Below are 27,340 nucleotides of genomic sequence, written 5' to 3' on the forward strand. Positions count from 1 at the left end.
GGGTCATTTCATTTTTTTTAAGGTCTATGAATTTAGTGAAAGCAGAAAAAAGAGGAGGGCGGGAGATTTAGCATTAGTTCGAGAGAAGTTTGTTACCTGAAATTCATAGACAGGTCAAACGTTGACTGAATTATGCAATAAGTACACAAAATGTACAGTAAAAGCCAAATTTATTCATACCCCTGGCAGATTTAGAATTAAATCTTTTCATTTTCTAATATAGTTCTTCTGACTGTGTGTAATAATAATGCACTGGGGGAACCAATTCTAGATTTTTGACTTGAATAGGTGAAGGGAATTAAAACTTAAGAGTGAAGACAAGGAGGCTCTCTGACCTCAAAAACTTAAAGCTCATTACCAAAGACAAATCATCTAAAATACAAAAAGGTGGTCAACAGTAAAAATTAATAAAATAAGAATCCCTCCATTTTTCCCTCAATTTTCGGTTGTTGATTACAATATAGCCCACTAAAGAACCTAAATATAACATCCTTCAAAATAAACTGACCAGGATCAGTTGACCTAATATGAGCAAACTGTATGTTGTAATCCCTGTTACTTATTTAAAGTCGAGCTTAGTGTTCTAGGATAATTTGTAGAGTTAAACAACACTTACAGACATACTGTGCCTGTGTAGTAGATCTTTAATGTGGAAATTTGGGAATTCACTATGTAGAGGTGTGTAAGGGTGCACATGCATGTGTTAACCTCGACCTCTACCAATGATAATCCCGTGTTTAGACCTCGTCTGGGGGTTAAAAAAAGCATGACCCCGAAATCTACTTATCCATGTGTTTCCTCCCTCTCTTCCCCATCAATCCCCTGCTTCCTTAAAAAGCCGCCCATGCTTCCCTCCTCCTGCTTCCCATCCATCTAAGCTTCCCACCCCCTTCTGTCCCATCTGGGCAATAATGGGCAGGTTGGACGGAGGCTTCAATTGAGAGCGTAAACCTCTCTTGGAAGCAAAGAGCGCCCCCCCCCCTCCTAATGGGACTCTGGGGAAATGATTACATCTCCCTTATCAGATATTCCAAAAATTTAAGACCAACATCACTCAAAATTAAATACCTCATGTGGCTCTTTTAGGCGTAGATAAATGGACGTTCAGAGCCTGAGAGGAAATAATTAAAACATAATTCTATCTAGTTATTGTCAAAATATTTTCAATCTGTTAATTTTCTCTTAGAAAATATTCTACAAATGTATTTGTCAAAACTACTGAATGAAACAGTGATTAAAATACAGATTTTGAAGCCTCCCCTCGGATTATTTCGTTTGTATGTACTCTTATGACCCCTACTGGTGAGAATAAGCAATAACTTGAAATTCAATCCAGGTTAGTTTCATGCAAAACAATCAACAAATTTAGCTCATTTTCACACACACACACAAAAATAATAATAATAAAATAATAAAGTACCACCATCATCAGCTAAGTTTTTCCTGTGGTTGCACAAATAAAGAGGCAGCTGCAGCTCGCCTTATTTCTACATTTTACTTTGTCTGCATCCTGAGTCCACCTATGCATGCATGTGTAGGGAAAAGCTTCAAATAAAAGATGTTGCCATGGTGAGGACAACTCATTAAGGCAACAGATTTATAGAGGCTCTTAAATTCACTTTCTCTCTCCTCTATGTCCCTTCGCTCTCTCCTTTATAATCAGTCTCTATGGGGGGACATGAGCTTTTCAGAGGCTCGACTGGGCTTTGAATGGCTCAATGGAAGCGTCCAGCTGACTGGGACCTAACTGGGGTCTAGGATTGAAGCTGGGGATACACCAGTAGAAAAAGAGAAATAAAAGATGGAGCTGGTTAAATGTGCACTCTCGGATTAGTTGGAATGTTCTTCAATATTTAATCATAAGCCATGTAATTGAATTAATTTTGCATCAGGGAAATACCTAAACATTAACAGTGCATGCATTTTTAATATCATTTTTGCAAACTATTAATAGAATAAGTTGCAGACAGGCAACAGGCAGCTCATCGGGGCAAGCGGGGCTAACGTCAGCAGACCAGACTCAAAGCAGCGTGAGGTGGAGAAATCTCCCTCTTATAGCAGCTCTCATTAAAGAAATGAGCTGTGACTGAGGTCTGCGCAGCCAGTGATTAAGCACGCTTAGCCAGCACCACTGCTCACTTAGATTTTTTGATTAAGACTAGTGTGGGATTTCAGCAGGCAAAAGCTGGAGTTGGAGGGGCCTGGAAAAAAACTTGCCTAGCTCATCGGCAGTGGATTAAAAATGTATTTAATAGGATGTGCATGCATGCTGATTAATGTGCTTTATTTAATTTAACCCATGTGCAAAGCTTATGAGACTAACTGTCTGGCACAAAATGACAGGACATCTTATCAGCAAAGTTGGTTGCCATCTTTTTATCGATCACAGGTGTCTTGTCTGTCTTGCAGACACAAAACAAATCCTGTGAAACTCGAGTCTGATGAGAGAAATATGAGACGGCAGAAAAAAATAATAATAGTTGCACTCTAAAGATCTCAAATTCATCTTGATGTCCTCCCACAATTAAACCACCAGGTGGCTCCAAATACCAGAGAGAAATCAACAGGAAACCTAACCTTGATAGGATGTTCATTGAGTGAGTGAAGACACCAACTAGAAACACTAGAACATAAACCAAAAGGTACCATTGTCATGATAATCTGATATCTTTATAAAAAAAAAAAAAAAGTGCGACCATCTGCTTTGTCACAGCTCTCCCATTCTCAATCCTCTGACTAAATTAATCAATAATGGGATAAAGGTCCCTGCAGATCCCAGTGATTATCTGGCTGTTATGTCCTAATGTGATAATCATATCACTAAGTAAAACTCCGTTGTAAAACATATGGGGCAGAGAGTCTCTCCAACACCTGATCCCTTTATGGTGACACTGCTGACTCAGTCCTCTCCTTCATCACTTCCAATCTCCTGAATGAAGAGCCAGCTGAGCCCAGACACATTCATTATCAGTGACTCACGTTCACGACAAAAACCCATATCTGTGACACATCCCGTTATATGAGAGTTTAAAATTACTTGGAATATCTGACGAGGTACGTGGGCTGTTCAGTGTTGGGAAGTTGCACTTTTGTTCAAAGACATAAAATGATAAAACCTGCTAAACTGGATACATAAAGCTTTAATACAAACCGTAAACAGTAGTTCGCAGTTACAATCTGCCATAATACGTATTTAAATGCTGCCTAAAATTTTTGTTACTTTTCGATTTAAAAAATATATACACATCCTGTTATGCCACTCTTTTAAATTCCAACTCTAAAGACCTGCTTTCAGATAGAATGTTTGCAACAATAAGTCTTCAAATGGAAGTGACATGCTTTACCTCTGGAACATCAATAACATAACAGTTTTAACAAAAGATTAAACAAACTGCTTCTTTGAACAGCTATTACTGTTGCTCATGTGCAAATAACCTGAATTCTGCAACCAGGGAGAACTAATGCTACAATCAATCTGTACCCAGAAACCAAATTTTCATATCAACCTCAATACCAAAAAGATGTAAAATAAAAATAAAAACATAAGTTCTAAGAGTGAAATACAAAATACAGTGTTTTATTAATGACATTCTGGTGACACACTTATAACAGTGTCCAAGTGATGCCAGAGAAAGAAAAGCGATACTAGAAGATATTTAATAGAAAACAATTTTTTGTGACACATCTAGACAGGTCTTTTGTTCATTCAGGGTTAGAATAAGAAAGAACAAGAATTTCTGCAGATAACAGGAAGGGTGAATGAAGTTTTATTTGAGTTTTTGGAGCTTCCAGCCTCTGTTATGGAACATACTGGATTTAGTAATACTTTTGGAAATCTCAAAATTAAGTAAAGTGTTTTTATTGTCTTCATAGACTTAATTACGCTGGTCTCACTCATGCTAACAGATGCTAAAGCTAGTTGAAAAACTCAGCTGTGTAATAACTTTTAATTAAAAAATTATCAAGAGGTCAAAATTGTAAAAATGCATGATTAAAAAAAATCTGCCATTATTTATCAGCTAATATTTTTTTGACACCCATTTGACTAATAACTGACCAGCACCTCTTCCAGGATTCGGTGATTATGTCTCACCTGAGATTATTGGAGCACCAGAGGTTATTATAGTCGTAATAAATTACCTTGTAAAAAATGACACATTAATCCAGTTAACAGAGGTGAAGCATTGAAGACAAAAAATATAAAAAGTAAAATAAAAAATTGAGACAAACACAGCTGCTTTGAAGAAAAAAAGCCTTCACCCATTTTACAGTTGAATGACCCAAACCAACCCCTGACCCCCAAATCCTTAAAGTGTGTGCGTGCACATGTGTGTGAGAAATCCCCTTTTCCTTCATCTCATTAAGCTATGTGTCATGCTCTCCACTCCATTGTTCTCCCACCTCCAACCTGCTATTCATGGCTGCCGTGCACATTCAGGCAAAGTGTGCACTTGTCTGTATTCATCAGTCTTTGGGAATGTGCTGGATTTAGGTCTTGAGTTTTGCAGGGGAATCTAACATTTCATTGTTCATTTATGAGCCATTTACAACTAATCCTACACTACTTACGTCAGGAAAAACACTGAACGGATGAATCGTCCATTTTGGGGTCATAAAAATGTCCATGTTTGCTGAATTGCTGAAGATACAGCAATGAGCTGTTCTATTCAAAAAGGAAGCTTGAATAGAACAGCTCAAGCTTCCAGTTGAGCTGTTCTATTCTTATTTTAAATGCTAAAAATGATGATAAAGTGATTATGTTTGTGTGTCTAGGAAACAAACAAAAGGAGATTATGATGAAGCACTGTGGTCAGACCCCTTTCCAATTCCCACAACCAAAATCATATTACCTTAACTGGATTTTAGCCGAGCTTCCCCCCATTCTAAGAGTCAAGAGCCATTTCATTTAGCCTCATCTCGTTACTCTATAAGCCTGACCTCTCTCAGGTGCCCTTCCCCAGGGAGCAATTGCTTTCATTGGCCAATAACTGACCCTGCCTATTTCCATCGAGGGTTTATGGGGGATCCTGTCAAACAGCTGCTCCAGAAAAAAGCTGGAGAAGAATAGAAAGATAAATCTGGTTTAAAGAAATCTGACTATAATTTAAAGCCATAAACTCCCCTGTAAAAAAGGAGACCATTTTCTAGAAAAAGAACAAAGAAAACTGAAAATGATAAATCAGCATGAAATCAAGTAAGCAAAAGTGAACAAAGAACGAATTAGCCAAGTTCCAGTCTGGGGGAGTTTGTCTGTAAGGGGATCATTAATCCAGCAGTTGGACGCTGATTAAACGACGAGAGCAGGGACAATACAGTAGCAAAGGCTGCTACATCTTGACCTGTCAGGGCGCATTAGCCCAAGTGATTGCGAGGACGTTTTTATGGTCGCTTGGCAGCACGTTTTTAAGCTTCAGACTTCTTTTGTTTTTTATTGTAGTTTACAGTTACAAAAAGTGCATGGACCAACTAAAGAGCCAAAAAGAAAAACTGATCTAAGGTTACAACGGATCCTGCTTAGCACAGCTTCGATGTTTTATTTATAGAGATTTGGTGTTTTGTATATTGTACAGTACACAAAAGAAGTCTAGACATAAGTCAAAGGCATTTCATTCCACCTCATCATGTCTCTCTAATGGTTCCTTTATGTAGTGGCAGAGTTGAAAGTGGGTCACCTCCATAACCCGAACCGGGTGTCAGCTCCTTCATCCCCAGACTGTTAGCTCTCTTACACACATCCCTGCGTGCCTGGCCCATCACCTCCAGCTGCTTGCCATTATGTCCTGTTCCCAGGGGTGGACACCCAGTGGAGCGGCTTCAGTCATGTGTCCCAAGTGACACGCAGTCATGCATGTCATTTGTGCATGGCTGCATACAGAAGTTTCACATTTTGTCGCATGACAACTACAAACTTCAGTTTTATTAGTAGTTTATGTGACAGGCCAATGCAAAATAGCACTTAGTCATTATAGTCCCCCTGAGTCAATATTTTTACAGGAGTTTCCTAATATATTGCAGTCACAGCGGGTCTAGAAGCATGATACTTAAATAATTACGCAACATTTTTGCCATCCAAGTAGTACAGGTATACTGAGATAAAGATACCTTTGTATCATTATTTCATCCATAATCTAGAGACTAAAAGTTTTGCCCATTGTTCTTTGCAAACTAGACCAAGATCAATCAAATTGAATGGGGTGGATTTGGGATTTGGGATATGTTCAACTGGATTTAAGTCTGAACTTTGACTGGGTCATTCCAATTCCTGAATAAGCTTTGATCCAAACTAATAAATTGAAGCTCTGAATGTTAAGAGTGTTCAGCTGCTGTCCTGGTAGCAGCTGAACCTCCACTCAACTTTTTTTTTGCAGCCTCCAAGAGAGTTTCCTCCAAAATTGTCCTGCATTTAGCTCTATTCCAATTCACATCAACTCTGATCAACTTTCCTGTTCCTGCAGAAGGCAATTATTCTACAGCATGATGCTGTCACCACCGCGTTGCACAATGGGGGAAGGGTGTTCAGAGTGAGGTTCGATAACAGTTGTCTACCACACAGACATTTTGCATGTAGGTCCAAATTTCTCATCTGACCAGAGTCTAACAAGATTTATGATAATCTGCAAAAAGAACTTTGTGGCCTTCATTTAACAACAGTTTTCCAGTTCTTTCCCCTTATCTATAAATAATTGATTTGGGGGTGCATGGCTAATAGTTGTAGAGGTTTGAGTGTTGAGTATTGTTATACTCAGTGGGTATGAATACTTTTGCAATGCATTGTACCTAGAATGTTAACATTAGCAAATTTCAAAGGCAGGTACGCAAAACTAGAATCCCAAGTAACAAACTTCATGCATTATGAACAGTACTTATGCAAACCTCTGGTGAGGGTCGTTTGGGGTTTGCCTGGATGAACCCAATCATTACCAATGGGTAAAGACGACTGGAGTCATAAAGTCACAATCCATACCCATCCCACAAAGGACATCCAGCAAATCATACAGAATCGCACACACACACAGATTTACCCTCAACGACAGACGGTACAGATCACTCAGTTACAGGAGGATGGAAATCAGCTAATAGGAAGAGACAAAGCCCAGCTTGGAAGGCTTCTCCTCCATGTGTTGTGACCGTTGCTCTGACAAATGGTGTGGAACTATTTTCCTCAAACAGTTCAGTGACTTCAAAAAAATCTGTAGAAGAAGCTAAATTATTTCCCATATCAAATGCATGAGAGGTCTACGGACAGCTTTCAGATAGCAGAAAGCACTGCAATCACAACGCTTTCTTTAAAAGTGTTGATCGACAAGATCTACATGACAAAAGTTGTTGTCTCTCAATTTTTTACCTTTTCCCTCCAAACAGGTTGTTGTTTTCCCCGGTGACCCTTCAACCATAGGTCCCAGCAGTGGTTTGGGCGTCCAGAGCGAGTCCTGCTTCTGGTGCACCTTCGAAACGGAGAGGAGACGTTTGCGCAGGCAGCCTTCTGGTTTGGGGGACCTGAGGCTGGGGCAGGCCTGACCCTGGAGGCTGTTCCCCATGTTGCTGCAGGGCTTGAAAGAGCACAGAGTTTGCTTGCCGCCCGGCCGGTCCTCATAGCAGGCTCTGTCCCAGCAACTGACCACTGGCTCAGATGAGAGGCACTGTATGTATGTGATCATCTCGGACCAAGACCTAACCTTCTGCCACCTGCCCTCCCCTTCTCTCCAGGACCTAAGCCCCCCGACTACTCCTCCTTCTTGTCCAAGCCTCCTTCTCAGGACCCTCTGCTAGAGGTGATGTGGTTGAGACCTCCCCCTGCACTCAAACCCTCAATAGGCCTCCCCCTTCATTTCTAGGAGGATAGGATGGAGATGTAGAGGGGTTTCTGAAACCCACATGGGACTCTATCCCCCCACCTCGTCTCCTCCTACCGGTTTTGTCTTTGCTTTCCTCCTCTCAGGGATGCTATTGACTTGAATTGATTTGCCTGACAAAAAGGGCGTGGGGCGGGGAGCGTGGTGGGTACGAACGGTGTTCGATTACAGGAATCAACTCCAACACAAATATTTTGCAGCGCTATTGCAGCACAAAGTTGTTGAAAACTGAGTCATGGCTGTCAGTGGGATGACTGAATCCAAGCATCTTGCAAAAACATGAGTTGTGAGCCACAAATTTGACCACAGTACATTTCTGCAATACTCTTAAAACAGCAAAAGTACATTTTAAATCCAGTGGAAGTGAGTTATTTGAAAATACCTGTGGTTAAGACATGCTTTATGTTCCTTCCAGAACCAATGTGGTCCTAAAACACATTATAAACAGAAAAAAGATCCGCAAAGCTCAAGAAAGCAGTTATCCAAAAGTGAGCGTTTTTAAAGAAAATCCAAACTTTCAGAAGAGTCCTCAGAAAAGCATCCACAAGCACCCTTCTTTCTCCTACTTCCATTTGAGAAAGCAGCAGCATTGTCCAGAGAAGTCCACATGGTCTCTCCTCTCAGCTCCTCCTCCTCCCGCTGCTCCTCGGTGCTGCTTTTCTAATCTGTAAAACCAGATTATCTAGCCACCAGACCCTTACTACTAGCTTCTGATTGTGATAGACATAAAACACAGATGGACACCAGGTTGCTGGTAATGAAGTGCATCAATTCTTCAACACAAATGTGCAGAGCATCAGGAAAAATCATGCAAACTTTTGGCAAACATGTTATCCTGGGCCAAATAACAGATTTACCTCCATGTAAAAAAAAAATCCCAGCAGTTTAAACTTACTAATTATTGAAGCTCTGGCCTTTTGCCTCGGAGGCTGCAGAGCACCATGTGGAGAGCAGATTGGAAAGTCTGACACAAACAGGTGTAAGCACAGCAGACACCAGATGAAAAGTTAAGTGGCAGGTCAGTAAATACTGAGAGATTAACAAATAGGTTGAGAGTAGCCATGACCAGAACAAACCTTATGTCAAGTGAGAGAGAACTACATGTTGGAATCTAGATGGACAACATCTAAATCCCAACATGTAGACATAGCCATGTGTTATAGAAAAATGGAAAATGTGGAGGAAAGTGGCTAAAAGACTTCAATGGCCAAATATCTCCCCCTAGTGGTGGCTTAAACATATCCTGGCTGATTGTAATCTTATTTTTTGAGGTATTGAGGAGTGATCACGAAATAAAAGGGAATCATAAGAAAAATAGTATAAATGTTTCCTTCATTACTTTGGAAAAATATAAAGATTACTTATAAAAGGAATTAATGACCTGTCTCCAGTAATGCAAAAAAACATTTCTTGCATGACTGGCAGCTATGAAATTCAACAATCCTATCTTTTTAGAATCGGTGAATGCGTCATACAGCTATTAGGTTTAGAAGTTACTTCTGAAAACAAGTACTTTCAGTATCACTTAGGTGCTAATAATAAAGTCAGGGGAAGTACAGAGATATAAGGAGGTGTTTAGAAGGAAAGTATTTCATCAAACATGCCCAGAAAATTCTGGCGCTCATTCAGGCTGTTAAAGAGAGCAAGACTTTCAGGAGATAATAATAAGGCTCAACCACCTGTTTCAGCTTTCAAACTGGATTTAGAAACATTGGTAGTTTTTTAAGGTAATTAGTCTTTTTCTTTTCACACCAGTTTATAAACAAGTATTTTTTAGTAGTCATGTATTTCCACAGTTTCTCTTAAAATTAATGATATCTAATTGGAGAGAAAAAAGGGCAAACATAAAATGGCCAATTAGTCGAAAGTCTAAAAGAATTTCTGCAAAAATTAATCAGATGCAAGATGAAGTCTACACAATAAAAAAACATGCAATTAAGGATAAAAACAGCAACTGTAAAAACTCATTATACGAGTATTGCTCCATTTCATTTTACATCAATACCCTATCACTTTTTATAAACTTCAGCATTTCAGTGAATAAAATCTATATTAGAAGACTGTTATAATCTACAGTATTTAGCTAACCATGTTTCAGGACTAGAGCTGCTAATTCTTTTTCAGTTTCACTCTTAAATCCTAAATTAATATTAAAAGTCAAAAACACCCAAGTAACTGTCTTAAGCTAAAATTTACTTCATTTTCATGGGAAGTCTATCTCAACTTGTAAAACTCCAAAAATATTCCAGAAAACATGCTTTCCTCAGAGTCAAATAGATTTCTGTGAGTCTCTGGATCCTTTCCTAACTTGTTTATTTTTACAAAACTAGTTCAGTTTTCTCCATTTTATTTTTAGAAAATCTATGAGGTTTTAGTTCAGGGAGTCATTACCTGACAGTGATTGCCTGTTCTGTTTTTTTTTTACAGCAGAGCATGAACCTAAAAAAGGAAGAGGGACTGAGTGACTGTCACTGTGCCAAAGCCGCCACAGATAACCAGGGGCTAAAACAGCCATTACCAACAGTTATCATTTCCACAGCATTCGGTGAGGCAGCCAACACACAAGCCGATTAACCAAACCCTAAACCATGGTGCTCTCACACACAAATTATAAGTGACAAACCATGGAATGCACAGGAACACACAGACACAAAAAACAAAGTGTGAAAACACACAGTCCACAGACTGTGGCCTGAACTGCACTTGTCCTCAATCCAACAGCACACATGCATGCAATTGTGCACAATAAACCATCAACGCACAACCAACTGGACATCATTTAGTTGGTTCTGTGTGTTCAGGATCAGAATCCCATCCATTTCCTGTCAGTGGTCACGTTAGTGGCTCTGAATACTTGTGGGTCCTCTTCTGGAAGGATGTAATGCTCAGCTTAGGTTAGGATGGGATGTATAGACATGTTTTTACATTCTTGTGGATGCACACACACATTTGCACAGATATTGTGTGCTTGGAAGGGGGGAAGCGGAAGGCCATAGGAGACAAACAATGGTTTCCATGGACACGTGTCTCTGAAAGGACCGAGAGGAGCACCTGCATGCTGAGTAAGTCCTCTGTCTGGGGAAGTCTTCCACTCGTCCACAGGGAGTCGACCATTGTCTTCCCATGGTTCACTTTCCCACTCTGTCTCTCTAAACTTCACACTTGCTTCATGGGAAAAGTTTTTCGTGCCTTTTAATTACCGTTTCAGGTTAAAAATACAATAAGATCTTGTTATAAAGACTAAAAGTTTTTACATTTCTAAAGTTACAGTAAAAAAACTATTGTTTTGGTGAGTCTATTCAGGGGACAAAAGGTTTACTGCAATCCCTGCAGATCCCACTGACGGCCAACAGGAACTCTGGCCTTTATTGTTTGCAGATCAAGAACAAAATCTTCCTCTTGGGCTTTGACTTGTTTACAGAGATCACCATTTCATCATAGACTTCCTCTTAATACCGCCATCCAAACCCGCCTACCATTTATCAGTCAGATAATAAAAAAGGGCATTAGTGATAACTGCAGATTAATTTTAGATCTCCAAATGTGGCACATTTTAAGTTTTAAGTAACTCCGATACACCCTACAAAAGATTACAGTTCTAGTAATAAGTAAATTTAAAACATCAATCAGAAAACAAAATGCTACCAATAAAAACTGCATTTTCTTGACTAATTTTTCCATTTTTCTGAAGATCCCAAGCTCCTCTTTAAAAATGTTAGTTTTTAAAAAAAAAATTCATTTACTTATATCATGATATTTTAGTTTGGGTGGATTGCATATTTGTGATTTCTGTAGATGTAAAGAGATTCACCTTTCACCCGAATTTAAAGTATAAACCCACTTCCCTGCCAGAAATATTTCTCCTCTCCTCTTTTCATTTCCACACCTCCTTCCTTCCTGTCCGCTGCAGAAAATCACACTGTCACATCAAGCGTGAGAACATCCATCAGCGCCGTGATCCACGCCAAGAAGGCGAGGATATGGGTCAGCTGAGGGTCAACAGGTCACAGTCTCTACAGACATGGACTGCACAGGTGTTTTGGTTAGGGGGTCCATCACCATCTTACAAGTTCGGAGAGCTCAACACAGTCAGTGGTCTAATTTAGACTTGTTGCTCCAACCAAGGTAAAATGTTGTGACTCAAACGCAACCAGGAAAATACTCTTCTAGGTATAGTACTACAGCTTAATAAAGCTTATACTGATAAAATGTCATGCTTCAGTAATTTATAGTTTTTCTATGAAAGCAACATTAACTCAAGGCATTAAATGATTATTAAAATGTCTCTTTTTCATCCTTTCTTGGAAGGATGAAGCAGTTTTAAACAAGAATTGCATTCCACCGTATATTGGGTGAAAACTAAATGGGTTTAGGAACGGTTGGCTGCTTTTTCCACTCCAAAACCTGACTAGAAATGTGACCTAAAGTTGAAATATTTAGCGGAAGTCTTTGTTCTGCCATTCATTTTGTGAACCATTGTGTGGTGTCAGCCACACAACATGATGGTGCCAACTCCATACTGAACAGCAAGTAGAGTTTTTAGGCATCATATTCTTGTAAATGTGGCTAAATAGTTCAGATTGTGTCAAATTAAATCTACAGCTGACCTAATCAAACTGTTATTTCATGAAGAAAATTAGAAAACGAAGAAAAGCTTAAAAATGCTTGTCTGAGTAACAAATCAATACATATTCCTGTGCTTTCATACATGAAGTGCTTTTATACATAAACTGACAAATTTAGAACTAAAAGCAATAGTTTTAGCATTAATTTGACAAAAAATGTGATATGTACACACCAAAAATGTATAGATAATACCCTAATATTTTGACTATATGTTGTAGGTTAATATTGTAAAAGGCAGGCCACATAAAACTGCATGAACGTCCACAGCAATGAGATCAGTAATAAACTGTAGTATAAGAGTCTGGATTGTTTTGTTGTTCATAATATGAGCTTGGCAGATTCTTCAGGATACTTTAGATTAGACTTTCACTGCCTTATTTCCTTAACAGAAACATCAACAGCCTCCATTTTCTCACACGTTGGAGTGATTTGAAGAGATCAGTTACACAGTGGACCACATTCAGCTCAGCCAAAAATATGTTCTTGCGGACTGGACAGAGCCCAAGACGGCCTTAAGTAAACTTGCAACTAGGCGGTCAGTTGAACTCCAAGCAGGGCTTATATTCACAGACGCTAACAGAGATGAAGAATTTCTCTACCAGTCACACGACAGGAACCCTCCTCATCCGAGTGACATCTTCATCTTCGACTAATCCCTGAACACATCCCGTCCCATGTTCACGTTCTCCACTGGGGCTCAAGCCCTGAGATAACTTATGTAACACACGAAAAGCTGAGCCGAATCAGGGAGCATAAATCTACCCACACACAGGTTTTATGCTCTAATACGAGGTTTTGGTTTTGGTGGTGGAAACAGATGGGAATTCTCTTCGACCACAGCTGGGAGTGCAGGAACACAGACAGAAGAGTGTCACAGCTGCCTTAGAGCTGAGGGGGAGTTTGTTTAAATAATATAAGCAATCTTTCATCAGCTGGCAAACTGTGTAATCTAGTGGTTGGATCACAGAATTTAACATGATGCAGAGTATTTGGGTCAGTATGCTAAAGAGTTTTGAAGCTAAAAAAGCCAAACTGGACGCATTTCAGCTGATATGAACCAAGTGACGGTTGAAAATGTTCATGATCAACACTGCTTCAGTAAAAAATGAAACTTAAAAAAATAAATAAAATTGGCAGTGTTGGTGCAACATCTGTTTCTGTCCATTTTTAAGAGTCCCAATCTCTGTGGACTGTCTTTCACAGCATGGTTTAGTGCATACAGATGAAAAACTGGGATACTGAGAGATACAGTTGATGTGTTCAGTTTATATGACCTAATTTCCTCTGCTGTGAATCTACAAGCAGCCCAAAAAATGGCTGCAGAGGAAGAATTTGCTAAATAGCAAAAACAGCAGAAATCAGTCAATCAAAAGCAGATTTGTTCCAGTAAACATATCATCCAGCATTATTTTGGCCTTTTAAGACTGTATGGAAAAATGGAAAAATGAAACGTATTGATCAGTAACAATAGATAAGTATTATGATAAAGTGTTTTTTTGTAATTCTAGTTTTAGTTTCAAGGTTTTCTTGAACTTTGCTTTATCATGTCTTTGATGCTGTTCCAAAATTAGATATAAAATAAACATGTTCTTACATAAGGAGACTAAATGTAGTTTTAAAGCACACAGATCCTTACAGAAACAGTTTTATCAGTTTAGATCAGCAGGCTTATGAAGTATTTAAAAGTGAGAGTAAAAAAATAATTTGGACATACGTCAGCTTTTGGTATCAAGGTTTTTGATGATCACAGTCCTGCCCCTCCCCAACCAGTAGCTACTGGTTGGGGAGGGGCTTCTTTCAGCCACTGCAGGCCAGCTGGCTGAAAGAAGGCTTTTAGCAAAAAAAGACAAACTGAGCCGTTTGGAAATATTCACTGTTAAAACTACAGGAGTTTATATAAGTTAAATGCAAGACTTTTTAAAAGCCGTTTTAGATCATTATGACTTATCTTTTAAAACTGTTGTGAACAGTACATAATGAACTCACCTTGACAGCTTCCATTTAACTTCAAACAATTCTAGAAAGTTAAAGCTAATATCCAGCAGCTGATATCCCTCATTTCAAATCCCTTCTTGATTAAAATACATGTTTTTCCACGGCAGAGGAGCTGGCCATTACTTTTGAACACTCCCTAAAACACTCACTCACACAAGAGGCTGAATATCCAACTAAACTCCTTCTAATGGGGATTAATGACCTAATTTCTCAGCACATGGAATGAATTAATGAGGCTAAGACATTTCTGAACAAAAGGGGAAAAAAACTCTATAAACAGAAGAAGCAATGGATGAACAAATGTACAAATTTAGGAATTTGGTTTGGAAACCAGGCTTATATTGGAGGTCCTGCAGAAACCCAGACTTTACTTTTATCAATTTGATGCATTTACACTCTCTGTTAAGCAAATGGCGGATGGCTACCTTAGCAGATAGCCTGACTAATTATAAATCTAATATCAGCTCGTATTAATTAATTTACTACACACAGAGCAAAGCAAAACGGAATTAGATTCTGGCCAATAAATATGTAGAAACTTCTACTGAGCTGAATCAATGTTTATTCTCTACATATTTACACCAAAATAAATAAATAGCACGAATATTCTTATTTTAATAATGTGATATTCGATCAGGTGTATGATTACGTGTTCAGCTTCAAAAGTGTGGTTTAGTATACGTAAATATGATTATACGGTACATAGAAATGTAATGTGTTTTACACGAGGTTATCATACAATTTCCATTTTCAAACTATTTTAAAGGTTCCAGAAAAAACACAAATTAGTTTCCTCTTACCATCAAGTAATGACCAACACATGGCTTCACTTTGCAGCTGCTGCTTCACCAGCTGTTACTGTGGTCAACAAGCTCACACATGAAAGAAAGAAAACGAGCTGTTGCTTCTTGAAAACCATGAGTAATTAATTTAAATGACAACGAGGAGTGTGGAGGCTGAGAATGGTTAACTGAAAGGAAAGGGTGGGAATAAAGTTTATTAATGTGGCTAAATCAGAGACCAGAACAAAGAAAGAAGTGCTTAAAGAGGCAAAGAAGCTGAGTTTTCCCCTTCACTAAAGAGAAGCGCATAAGGAAGGATGTGGAACAAGGACTGTCAGTAAGGGAGGAGGGAGTTTAACTTTTCTTTGTCTCACAGAGTCAAGAGTTTGTTCACAGAAACGCGGACAAAGCAAACTCTTCGATGTTATGAACTCACGCTTACCTTTCAGACAGAACATGTCCCTTCACCTCCTCATGCAACAATAAACTAACACTGGTTTCTTCCCTCTGGTTCCTTTCTTCCCGGTAATCCTCTGTCGTGCACTCTTCCTCCTCTCCTCGTTTCTCCAAACCACTCGCTCAAACTGTCCGCATGCCGACATTCAGATCCTGACATATTCGATCCGCGCTCCATCTCCCTCCCTCTCTCCTCTCTCACACACACACATGTGCATGCTCTGAGTGGCAGCAGGCCAACTTCTACACTGCAGGAAACCGCTCAGAGACCACCCCTCTCTCTCACCCCCACTGATATTCCTGCCCAATCCGAGGATGGATGTGATGTTGAAGCATAGCCTCTATCTAAAACTCAACAACCACAAGTTTCTGTTTTGGTCTCCTTAAAGCAGCTAGATGAAGACAAAAAATGTAATAAACTCATAGTATTAGGTCAACAAATTAAATTAAAATGAATTTAATAGCATGAAAAAGCATAAAGAAAGCGACCCCGCCCACCCTGTGAAAGTGTTTGGGACATTGGTTGTAGACGGGAATCTGGGCAGTCAGCAGTTTGCAGTGAGACAGGGGCCCCAGTTTGAGACTGATCTTTTGTTCACTGTTCAAATATAATCGCTTTAATCCTCACAATTCAACTGTTTGTTATCAGTTGCAGCCACGAGCTTGGTAGATTACAAGCCCCACGAATTTGACTGCCACTTAACACAAAGATGGGGACTGAATACGTTTATTAAAGGGGCGGTATTATGTAAAATCAAATTTTTTAACTTTATATCATGCTATGATGTTATTACTTCATCAAAAACAAACTTGTTGTATGGCTTTGATTCTTGCATGCATGTTTGAGAAATTCTTTAATGTCCCATGACAACTATTCAGGGACGCCTAAACACTTGATCACACAAAGCACCGCCTATTTCCACAAAGCTCCTCCTTGGAGCTGCAGTCTCCAAGCTGAGCCGAGCCTCACACAGCATCCCTCCCTTGAGTCTTCCCCACACAGTTCCTCCAGTCTAGAGGCAACATCAGTTAACAAAAACCTGGTGAAACTGAGCTTTTCATTCAAGTAACACTTGTAAATGGCATAATGGAGAAGGACTGTTGTGATGACGTGCTGAAGGCGGAGTGTCGTAAAGAGCAGGAGCTCCTTAGAAAGACAAAGGCCAATTTCAAGACGACAAATCGCGACGTCAAATTTCTTTTACGTTATGTTTGACATATAAAGCATTTTTAGAACTGAAGGCAACATACTGTAGTTGCACTTCATAAATTGACACCTTGAAATTGGGTCTCTGTCTCTTTAAGAAGCTGTTCTTTCCTAGATAAGGAAAACATTACGTATTTGAATTATCTTAGCTTTAGTCTAAACTGTTCCTCAGGCATTTCACAACCATTCATAATTTAAATATGTGACTGAAACACTTCAAGAGTTGGTCAAGGACATAAAAAAAACATTCAGAATGAGGGACGTATGTTTGTTTGTGACACAAACAAACATACATTTGTGTGTATGTATTTTATAAACCCGATCCTCTCCAGAGACCAACTGGAAAGCACTTCAGATTAAAAAATAAAAAATAAAACAAAACAAATCAAGAACAACTGTGTGTTCTAAGTTCCCAGGCTAAATAAAATCTTTGGAGTACAGGTAAAATTTTAAAGAATCTCTATTTGAACACCACAAGAAATAACATAAAATAGTGTTATTTCATTAATTATTAAAGGGTTGAAACATCTTTTTTGCGTGTATTTGGCTCTCATAAACAAGCTAATCCTTTGTCAATATGGCCTGTGGGTTCCGACTCATCTGCCTTGAATTAATTAGAGGCAGATCACCAAGTGAATGTCTAAGCGTGACAGCATGACTGTCAGCATGAAAAGACCGTAAAAACAGTCCCAACTAAAAACACATGTAAAGCCCTAAATAAACCCACCTGACCAGCCCGTAAAAATACCCCTCATCAAGCTGCCACTTTAACTGGAAAGTGCTCAGCCATAATGGCTTCAGTTTTAAGCATGTCAATAAAAATAAAGAGCTATGCCTCAAAGGCAACTGCTTCAGCTGAATTAAGTCTCCATTCTCATGGAGCTGAAGCTTTTAAAGTAAGAGGGAAATTCTCTTCAAATATTATAAACCGTACCAACATAATAAACCTTTTTAAAAACATTTCAAAGAACATTTCTATTTTTTTCTTAGTAAAACATCTTTGATAAAGAGACCGATACCTCAACTCTAAAACACAGTTGACTCAATTGTACAACTAAAAAAAAATGCACACTTAAATTAGGAACATTTATATTTAAATTTTAACAGTAAAACAAAGAAAAAACCTAAAAAGTAGTTTCTCCTTTTTTATATCCAAATACATACCAAAGACATTTTTGTATAGATTATTATTTGTATTCCCTTTCTCCAAATTAAAATATACTAAATTCACCAGTTAATGTTGCTTTACTATACGTAGCCTACACATTAAAAATTGCACGTTTTCCCTTTAAATTTCCATTTACAAAAGACAGTCATCTATTTATAGATATACACACACACTTTTTATTTACCTTTCTATGTAACTTTTAGATTGTATTTTCCACACAATCATACAAAAAACACAGGACAACTTGTGACAAGCAAGTTGCTATAGTTTACTTAGAAAACAAAATTGTACTGGTTTTGTGTTTACTGTTTCTAGTATGAGATTTGTTGTTCAACAGCAACATCTAATTCCTCCCCTTCTTGCGGTAAAGATTGCTATCTGATTCTTACAAGACATTCAGCAACAACTGGCACGGCTACACGTTTCCTGATTGGACAGGCCGTCCTACCTGTGGTTACTGAAACTTTGATCAGACCGCAGTTATCAGTCTCTTTGTCTCCAGATAAAACACCGTCATAAGTCTTGGATCATAATGGCCCATACTAATGCTTATCAGAGTGCTTCACATCCATTCTTACATGCAGTGCTGCACAAGCACATTGTGGTCTGATAGCGTGAGCTTTGTGTGCTGTGTCAGTGCGTGATAAGAATGGGCAGATAAAAACGACAAGCTCCTTGAAGCAGGTATGAAGGTTCAGACATGCAAACAGGGGGAAGTTGAGGTATGAAATATATTTAAGCATGAAGGCCTCTTGGTTAAACATGTTTTTTGATCAAAATTAAACGGAGTGAGAGAAAAAATACAATCTGTCCCAAAAATGACCCTGACAGAGCTTTACTTCAATTGTTGACAGTTTTTAAGCTGTTGGATTGTGTTGTGACCACATCAATGGAATGGATCCTATTAAAATAAGCTGCCATTCCTCTATCCCCTTTAAAACTGAAATCCTGTTCAACAAATATAATCACTTGGCTTTTTTTCCCTTTCCATTGTTCATTATCCATTTGTACCATTAGGGGGAAAAAATACCAGAACAATGAGACGTTCAGGAATGAAAACCAGAAAAAAGATGCAACTTACCTACAGGAGATCACATTTTGATCAGCACATAAAAAAAGACAGAAAACTGCAATTAGACACAGTTTAAACCAATGATTTACCCATTTATCCTAAAGGAAGTGTGCATGTTTGCTATTTTAATCATCTATGTTCAGCCTCATGATGCATCCATGGGAAAAGGGCCACAATCTATGATTTCCATGTCTGAGTTTTAATGAGGCCTTGCAGGTTTGTTCATATCTGCTAATCTGGATTTACAAATGTTCTACATGGTGATGATGAGCTTATTTCAGTGTATAGAAATGTGTCCCAAATGCTCTAAGACTGTTATGCAAGAGTTTCAATAAGCATCTCGCAAACATCAGTACTGTCCCAAGCAGACACGGCCAAAAATGTATAAATACCTCCTTAATAACATTTATATGAGACCGAATTCTGGTTCTGATTGCAACAGTATTTCAGTGCCAAGGTATAGTGGCAATGTAGGTTAATCTGTGTTCCCGAAAATATTACCAGCCGAACCGACATACTGTAGATCCACAGAAAACCTCAAGCAAATACTACTAAGCCTCACAGCACCCAACTTTCATGTCAACATGTTTTGCATTTGGCAAAAGTCAAAGTCTTGACTCAGAATTTGACATCTGTTACATTTTATTTGATGACCTCATGTACTGTAGATAACAAACAGCTTTATGAGAAGCAATAATGTAGACAGGAGCCTAGACATGCCTCTGGATGAGGAAAGTTTAGCTTTAAGTTAGTCTTGAACTTTCCAGACAAGAATTTTTAAGTTTGGCCTTATGACAAGAAGAAATCAAGAAAATGTTCAAGCGTAAGTTCTGTTGTAATGATCAGATTTGTTTTTAACTCCAAAAATAACTCCAGCTTTCACATCAATTTGCCCAAGAAAATGTAAAACTTCACCAGGAGAACCTACAGCAGCTTGTAGGTTCCTGAGCTTGTGTACCAGGCGGCTCAGGAAGGTCAAATTGAGCCTGACCAGGAAACAATCAGCTGCATACCCATTACCGTGACAACAGAGGCAAACACCCAAAAAGTCAGGCAACAGGCTGCGTCAAAAATTGCAGGCTTTGATTCTGAAGGCAGTAATTTTAAAGCTATATTTACTCTGAGGCAGTGCGCATGGCGGCCCACGTGTCTAGTAATTGGGTCTGGTGAATGCATGAATGTGATCTCCAGTTGTTATGCATGCAAAAGTGGAGAATTACTCTAAAGTTTCCTTTGCAAAGTATACGGAGTACGAGTTGTCTGGATGAGGACAATTTTAGAATGACCTGTCTATGACTCCGACTCTGGCCTAGCATTAGCTATAAAAAGACATAACTGCACATAACAGAGAGACAGGAAGAGACAGAAGAAAGAGGGCAGCGCTAGATTAAGCTACCAGACCATTTGCATGGTAGAAACAAAGGGTTGCAAATGTGATACATGTCATTGTTAAAAGGTCTGGCTGGTAAAAAAAAAAAAAAGAAAATCAAGTCTGGTCTTAGTAAGGAATAAATATAATTTTTTAGTGTCCTCAACATTTGTAGCTTGCCAGTACAACAAATTTATAATGGTAAAACCGAGGAATTAGTAAAAAAAAAAAGAGTTATAGCTTTCTGAGGAACTACATGTGCAGTAAACATGGATGATGTAGACAGACTGCATATCAAACAATTATGCAGGAAAATATTTATTTGGATCTAAAGACCCTTTAGATAATTAAAAATATTCAGGTATAGAGAAATCATATTAAAAGCAGCACATTAGAGCAATAGGCAAGCAATGGAAATTCCAGTAACATTGCCAAGCAATCCATGTTCAAGAAACTTTAAACAATGTGTTATTTTTGCAACACATTGTTTGTCTGACAAACTGTTTGAAGAGGTTGGAATAGTATGAGCCCAATGAGCCGTCAGTTTAATGTTTTATGATAAAAAAAAACATCTAATATAAGGGACAATTTAAGCTTCACCAGGGTGCTGCTCTTTGACTTATAGAAGCATTTCAAGCCCTCAAATTATTCAAGTTATGTGCATCTCAGAGCTGTTTTAGGAAATGGGCATGTTCAAACACAACACAGAAAACTGAGGCGTGCAATAAACAACAACAGTGGCGACAAGCTTCACATTCCTGTCAGGGAACTTATTTGTAGATTAAAATGCTCTCATTTGTTCAGAGTGACAGATTAAAAATATGATACAATTTGTAGTAGCTGTCAAATTGAACAGAGACAGTAGTCTAAGCAAGGACCAAGTTAAATCAGAGTGTTTCAGCACTATTCAGTACTAATCCACAAAAAGAGAAGATGCATGATACTGGAATTACAAGAACACGATTAGGCAAGATTTTAGCATTCTCGAGAGAAATTGAAGAATCCTAATTTTTTTGTTCACATTTTTCAAAGTATTTGTAGTCAGTGCCCAATGATTCAATCCAGGTTTGAGTAGTCCATGTATGAACACTTTCTTGGTTGTCTAATTCTGAGGTGAACTTCATCTAAAAAAAAATACTGAAAATGTTCTCTTTTCTTTTCCCAAAAATCTAAAGCTATAAAGTATCAATAGCTGTGACATAAGGAAAGCTTGTTCAGTGTAGAATGAAGACCATTGCAAGACCATTGGATCTTATTAAACCATTAGGTGACTTATTATGGAGCAGCATTAGTGCATTTTCCATGAAGGTTTCAAGAAAAAGCTACAGTTACAACCACTGTCCTATAACTCTCAGTGACAGCTGACTGATGTATAAACCAAGATACGATCAGTGTATAATTGGACTAATCCCAGGCATAACACCCAAGAATCTCTATGAGAACTAGAAATTACATTTTCACATCAGCCAAGATGGCCAAATAGGAAGCATAAATTCATCCATTTAGCTCACTTGTTCACAATACTCAGCCATCCAAAGATGACACATACCCTCTGCCTGACACCAATCTCTGAGTAGTACCAGGCTGTGATACAACTATTTACATGACGTCACCTTCTTCCGGTCAGACAAGTCTTTATTTATCAATCGCACACACGCACATGCACAGAGCCTTCTTTCACCGCCAACTCAATGTCGACCCTCTAAACCAAACAGAGCTCCCACTCACTTGCCATAGTAACAAGGAAGTGCAGGTTGTAAATACACAGAGAAAGAGGCAATAAGCAGACAGATTTATTTCTAGATTTACTTTTCCATATAAATAAAATGATTGAATCATTGGTCTTAGAGGGAAAGAGAATGATTGAGTGGGCATTTCTTTTGTTTTTTTATGTTCTTTCTTCATTCTCACCTATTTTGTGTTGAGGTCTGTACACCCAGTTGTCATCGTCCTCAGCCTCGTCTTTTTGAGGCATGTGAAGATGAGTGCGTGAGCGCGAGCGGCGGTTGGGAACCAGATGGAGATCGCTTTGACTGTGGAAGAAGCGTCTCCCCTGGTGGGAGAGGGGCGACATGTTGAGCCAACTGAGAGCCCGCGAAAGCCCTGCCGGCTTTTCCTTGTGGAATGAAGCGGATCGCCGGTCTCCTCTCATCTTTGCTCGGAGAAGCAAGTTTAGGAGGAGGTCAGATGAAATAGTTTAAGATAATTAGCCTCCTTAGTCACTAATCCAGTGGTTGAATGTCTGTTTTAGGAGTAACTCCAAATATTAAGGGAAAGCAATCCAAATCCACACACATTCCAATCAGATTCCACATTGAGGAGTAAATTAGTTTCAGGAGGAACTTCATCCATAAGCCAAGTATTTTGTCCGACTCCACATCACGACTTCTCGGCAGCTCCCAACTTTCGACCTCGTTCATATCATCCTCCTTTCACAAACTGAAATTCTTTCTTCAAATCATCTTTCCACATCTCTTCCGTTTCTTTTTGCTTTACGTCTTTGGGCATGATTCCAAAACCCAAGGGAGTAATTAGGCAATCCAGTTAGCTGGAAAAAACATCCACCCCTCTATGCAGGTTTTCCATAAAAAAAAAGGGTGGGGAGAGAGATTTCCAAACTTCAAGAAGATAATGTTCAATCACAGCGAATTGGCAGTTGTAATTTACAACCACGCATGTTTTCCAGTGCTTTTATCTCACGTCGCTGGAGCTCATCAGGTGACACACAACCCGTCAGTGCAGCGGCAGACGAAGAGGTTAAGAAGTGTCAGTCTCCCTGGGTCTATTCCCAGCCGGATGAAGGTATTTGCATGCTCACAGGAGAGCAAAAACACAGTCACATATCTTATCCTCCTGCCAAATAAAGATCTCTTGTCTTCTCCCGATTCTTCTTGTTTTCCATTCCAGTATTGTAGATGCTGGTAATGGAGAAAAAGGTAAACCAAGCAGGGGAAGGTTCTTTACAAAAAAAGCAAAATAAAGAAGAGAATCAGAAAATGCTCCAGGCGTTGGTAGCCACCAAGTTCAGGAAGACTAATCAGCTGATCAGCGCCTGAGATAAGGTGTATCAGGAAGGCTGCACCTGCTGCACACCCAAAAAAAACAGACGATTTTAAAAAGAAAGCTCAGTCTGCTGAGGATTCCCAGAACTTTCTGCTTCTGGAGAGAGCAGGCTGCAAGTGTATGACTGTGAGGAGCTGCCGAGAGTACACCCAACCCTAAAACACACTAAACTGAAATACGAGTCAGCCCTTCCCTTCTTCCTTATTTCCTGCCTTTCTGTTTTTCTGCGATCCCTGATCTCCGCCCTTCTCCTTCATCTGATAGCCAGCATGGCAACCACTCCCCACACCCTCCTTTGCACCTTGTTTTACCCCTTCTACCTTTTCTGTTTACTCTCCGTGTTATTCATGCTCTCCAGACTCCTGCTTCCCTAATAAACCTGCATTTCGCCGCAGGACAATTCAAAAACCCATAAAAGCTTTCTATAGCTGGTATGCACTGCATGTTAAAGGCATGCAAAAAAGTGTCTTATAGTTCACAGGATATTTTGGTAGCTGGCTTCAGCTCCCTAACATGAAGGGAGCCACTGGAATAGGAGGGTAGTTTAAAAATCAGCCAAATACTAACAAATTTTTGGAAAAAAAAAAACAAACACTTGTCATACACACAAAGTCACACATAGACCTTCAGGAACAACAGCTCCTACGATATTTATTAGAGAGGTGGAGTTTTCCCACCCAATTGTGAATGCAGAACAGGCATGTGACCACTAAGGTGTGACAGTAGGTTGTTTGTTCAAAAACCAGTAGTCTGTCTGTTTCACAATCTTAAGTAAACTCAACCATAAAAAGTTAGTGGATTACTTGTTGTTGTAAAATAATCTGCATCTTTAAGACACTATGTTCCATTTCGGGATGGATCGGTTACATTACTGAAAGCTGATTCCTCATTCGGTGTAGTCATGTAGTGTAAACCAACACTCCAGAACTCGTTGTCCATTCAGGTTCCTCACATTAATTTTTTTTTTCACTATAAATCAGAAAATAAATAAATATAGCTGCGTTGCTAAGTTCTCAAATGGTAACCATCAGGAACAAATACCATATTAATATACGGTGACAGATATGGCTGTTTTTAAAGACCTTTGTTCAGAGTGATGACACATGAGGCCACAGTCCTTTAATATTTAACCAGGACTACTTTCTATTGAGCGGAGATGGAGGCATCAGTTTGGCGTTGACAGACTAATAACTAGCAGGCCATTATGTTGATGAGGTAATTAACTGGTTCAAACATGCAGGCATTAGACAGGGTACCCTCAACACCATGGGTGCAAAAAAAAAGTGCAATTTCTTTCAAAGCCAAACAACCCCCTAGAGAACCAGAAAGCTGAGCAGGTCAGCATCCTAGTTCAACCCCCTACTTCATTTTTATTTCATGAAACGTACAAGCAGTGCCAATAATCAATACGAAAATCGATACCAACGGCTGGATCTTTACGCAATGCACATCCGGTCAATACTGGGTTGGCCTTAATGCTCAGGTACAGAAACACAATAAATATGCTGTCAAAGAGACAAATGTCTGACTGTCACCATTTGTCACTTTGCTGTGGCTTAAAATAAAGCAGTTTGCAAATAATGTTGCAAAATCTTTCACATCGTTTGAACTTTCTCACATTTTTCTATATACTTTAGTGTCTTTTATTGGGCTTTTGTGAAGACTGACATGAATTTGTATTCATCCCTTTTTAAGTGCATACCCCCAAATAAGGGCGAGATTCGACTAGGTGAGAGTTAATCAGAGAAGCAGCCAAGAGGCCTGTGGCAAATGTGAGGAACTGGAACCACAGAACGAGATCCCGGAAAAAAGGACTGACATCTCCCTCTGGGATTAATAAAGTATTCATTCATTCATCAGCTTCCTCTGTAGGATAGCTGGAGTCAGTCTTGTAAATAAAGGTAACCAGCTCTGTCACCTTAGGGAAGTTGCGAAGCATTCTGGGCATGCTCTGGCTTGCCTCACTGGGAGGAGACCCTAGGACAGACTCAGAACTTTCAGGAGGAACTTGATGTTCCTTCTGGGCTGGGAACACCGTAGGATCCCGAAGAATGAGCTGAAGAGTGTTGCCAGGATGGGGAGCTGCTTGGCACAATAAGTATAGGAAGTTGTCCATCAATGAAGGTTCCACACAGCTGTCCTGGGGTCCACTCCTGGTCTGGTCCATTTACTTCATATCTTCCCTCTTCTCATCCCTGGCTTGTCTGCTAAACTGTCTAATAAAGGTATTTTTTTAAACTAGAGAGACCTCTGGGTAACTTCCAATATAAATTAATTAGGAGATAATCCTCTAATTCAGTGAGGATAAAAAGAAAATGTTTAGCACATAATTGAAAAAAACCTAGGAAACTTTCAAGTTTTTTGGTTTCATCCGTCTAAATTTTTGAAAAACTACTCCTATATAATGTTGTTGCTTCATTCCTGCTCCACAGGAGAAGATGTAAAGAATCACATGCTGCTGCTCTGTGTGCAGTAAAAAATAAGAATAATATTTTTAAAAAAAAATCATCCCAGTATAATGAGACTTTTAAAAAGCCCTCTGACCGTGCAAGTTACCGTAAAGGGAGTAAGCATGTTCAACTAAATGCTGTCTGGTTATTTCAGACGGGAGTGTGATTATATCAGCACAGAAAGTTAGCTGTGGTTACCCATGAGATGACACATGCCTTAAACAATGTACAAGATAAACTCCAAGGATTTCTTTCTGGGTCTTACCTCCATTATATCATAAAAAAGGAGACAGGATAATCTGAATTACTGGATAATTAAAGAAATTAAAGGATATCTAAAGATTAGCAGGATCCGAAGAAATGCAATGCAGCTTTTTTCCTGCAAACAGCAAAAACCTATTATTTGATGACTTTAAGACAATTATTGCAATTTGCAAAAAAAATACAATAATTCAGATTCACTTCTGAATTCACTGATTATCTGGATTACACAAAAAAATCCTGTAATTTTAGCCAACATAAAAGCAGCCCTACTAAACTGACTAAATTACATATTAAGTTAAATAAACACCCCAAAGATCAAATATATCAGCTACTCCATACATTCCACTTCTGCACGACACAAATGGCGACATACAGTATGAGTGCTATCTGGTTGCAAGGTAACTCAATCCAACACAAGAGCAACCGCTGACACTAAATACACCCTGATCAGACGCTCCTTTAAAGGATAAACATCACTTCCTGAGCTTTACGAGTGAAAAAACAGCGCACAGAAGTGCATCCACACGTCCACAATTGTCTCATCCAGATAGAAGCCCTGGCCAGGCGTCCCTGCCAAGTTTCAAATCCCGGCAAGTCGAGTTCGTCTCTCAGCAGCAGCACGTCTCCAGAGCCAGTTAAACACAGGGGTTCAGCTGCACCGCAGAGGAAACCTTTTATTACCCCTGAGCACCTCGCATTTACAGGGACAGTTACGTGGGAGTTTGCGCTGGTGCAAGGGTGTTTCTGTCCAAGACCGCATGTGGGAACAAACTCACAAAAGCAGAATGCGACAGAGTTGGTAAAATGATTTTATTTTTGCATTGTGGGTGCAGATTTTCACACTATTAACAAAATGCTCCCTGTAATACAACAAAATGAGAAGCTAGAAAGATCTGTCTTTAATTAAACGGCACAATTTATCCAGCCTTCACTTACTCTGCCTGTATCTCAAGAAATCTATGCTCATGTTTGTTTTTGCACATTTGACAGCTTTTTTCCTGTAGACAAATCTACAGTAGGAAGCTGAGAAGAGCA

At 39.1% G+C, this 27,340-nt stretch overlaps 1 protein-coding gene across 3 annotated transcripts in view; it reads right to left on the bottom strand.

Moving 5' to 3' along the window:
* nhsl1 (NHS like 1) overlaps window positions 1-27,340 on the bottom strand; it is a 95,928-nt gene that overhangs the window by 36,222 nt on the left and 32,366 nt on the right. The window contains exon 1 of one of the 3 annotated variants that reach the window (XM_023347596.1): window positions 22,440-23,844. The exons of the other annotated variants lie outside the window; for them this stretch is intronic. Within the exon in view, the coding sequence (XP_023203364.1) occupies window positions 22,440-22,680 (241 nt within the window). The 5' untranslated portion in view covers window positions 22,681-23,844. Of the gene's footprint in view, window positions 1-22,439; window positions 23,845-27,340 lie in introns of those variants that run through there. 3 annotated transcript variants of the gene reach the window in all.

This window comes from Xiphophorus maculatus, chromosome 15 (assembly GCF_002775205.1).
Source record: "Xiphophorus maculatus strain JP 163 A chromosome 15, X_maculatus-5.0-male, whole genome shotgun sequence".
NCBI lineage: Eukaryota > Metazoa > Chordata > Actinopteri > Cyprinodontiformes > Poeciliidae > Xiphophorus > Xiphophorus maculatus.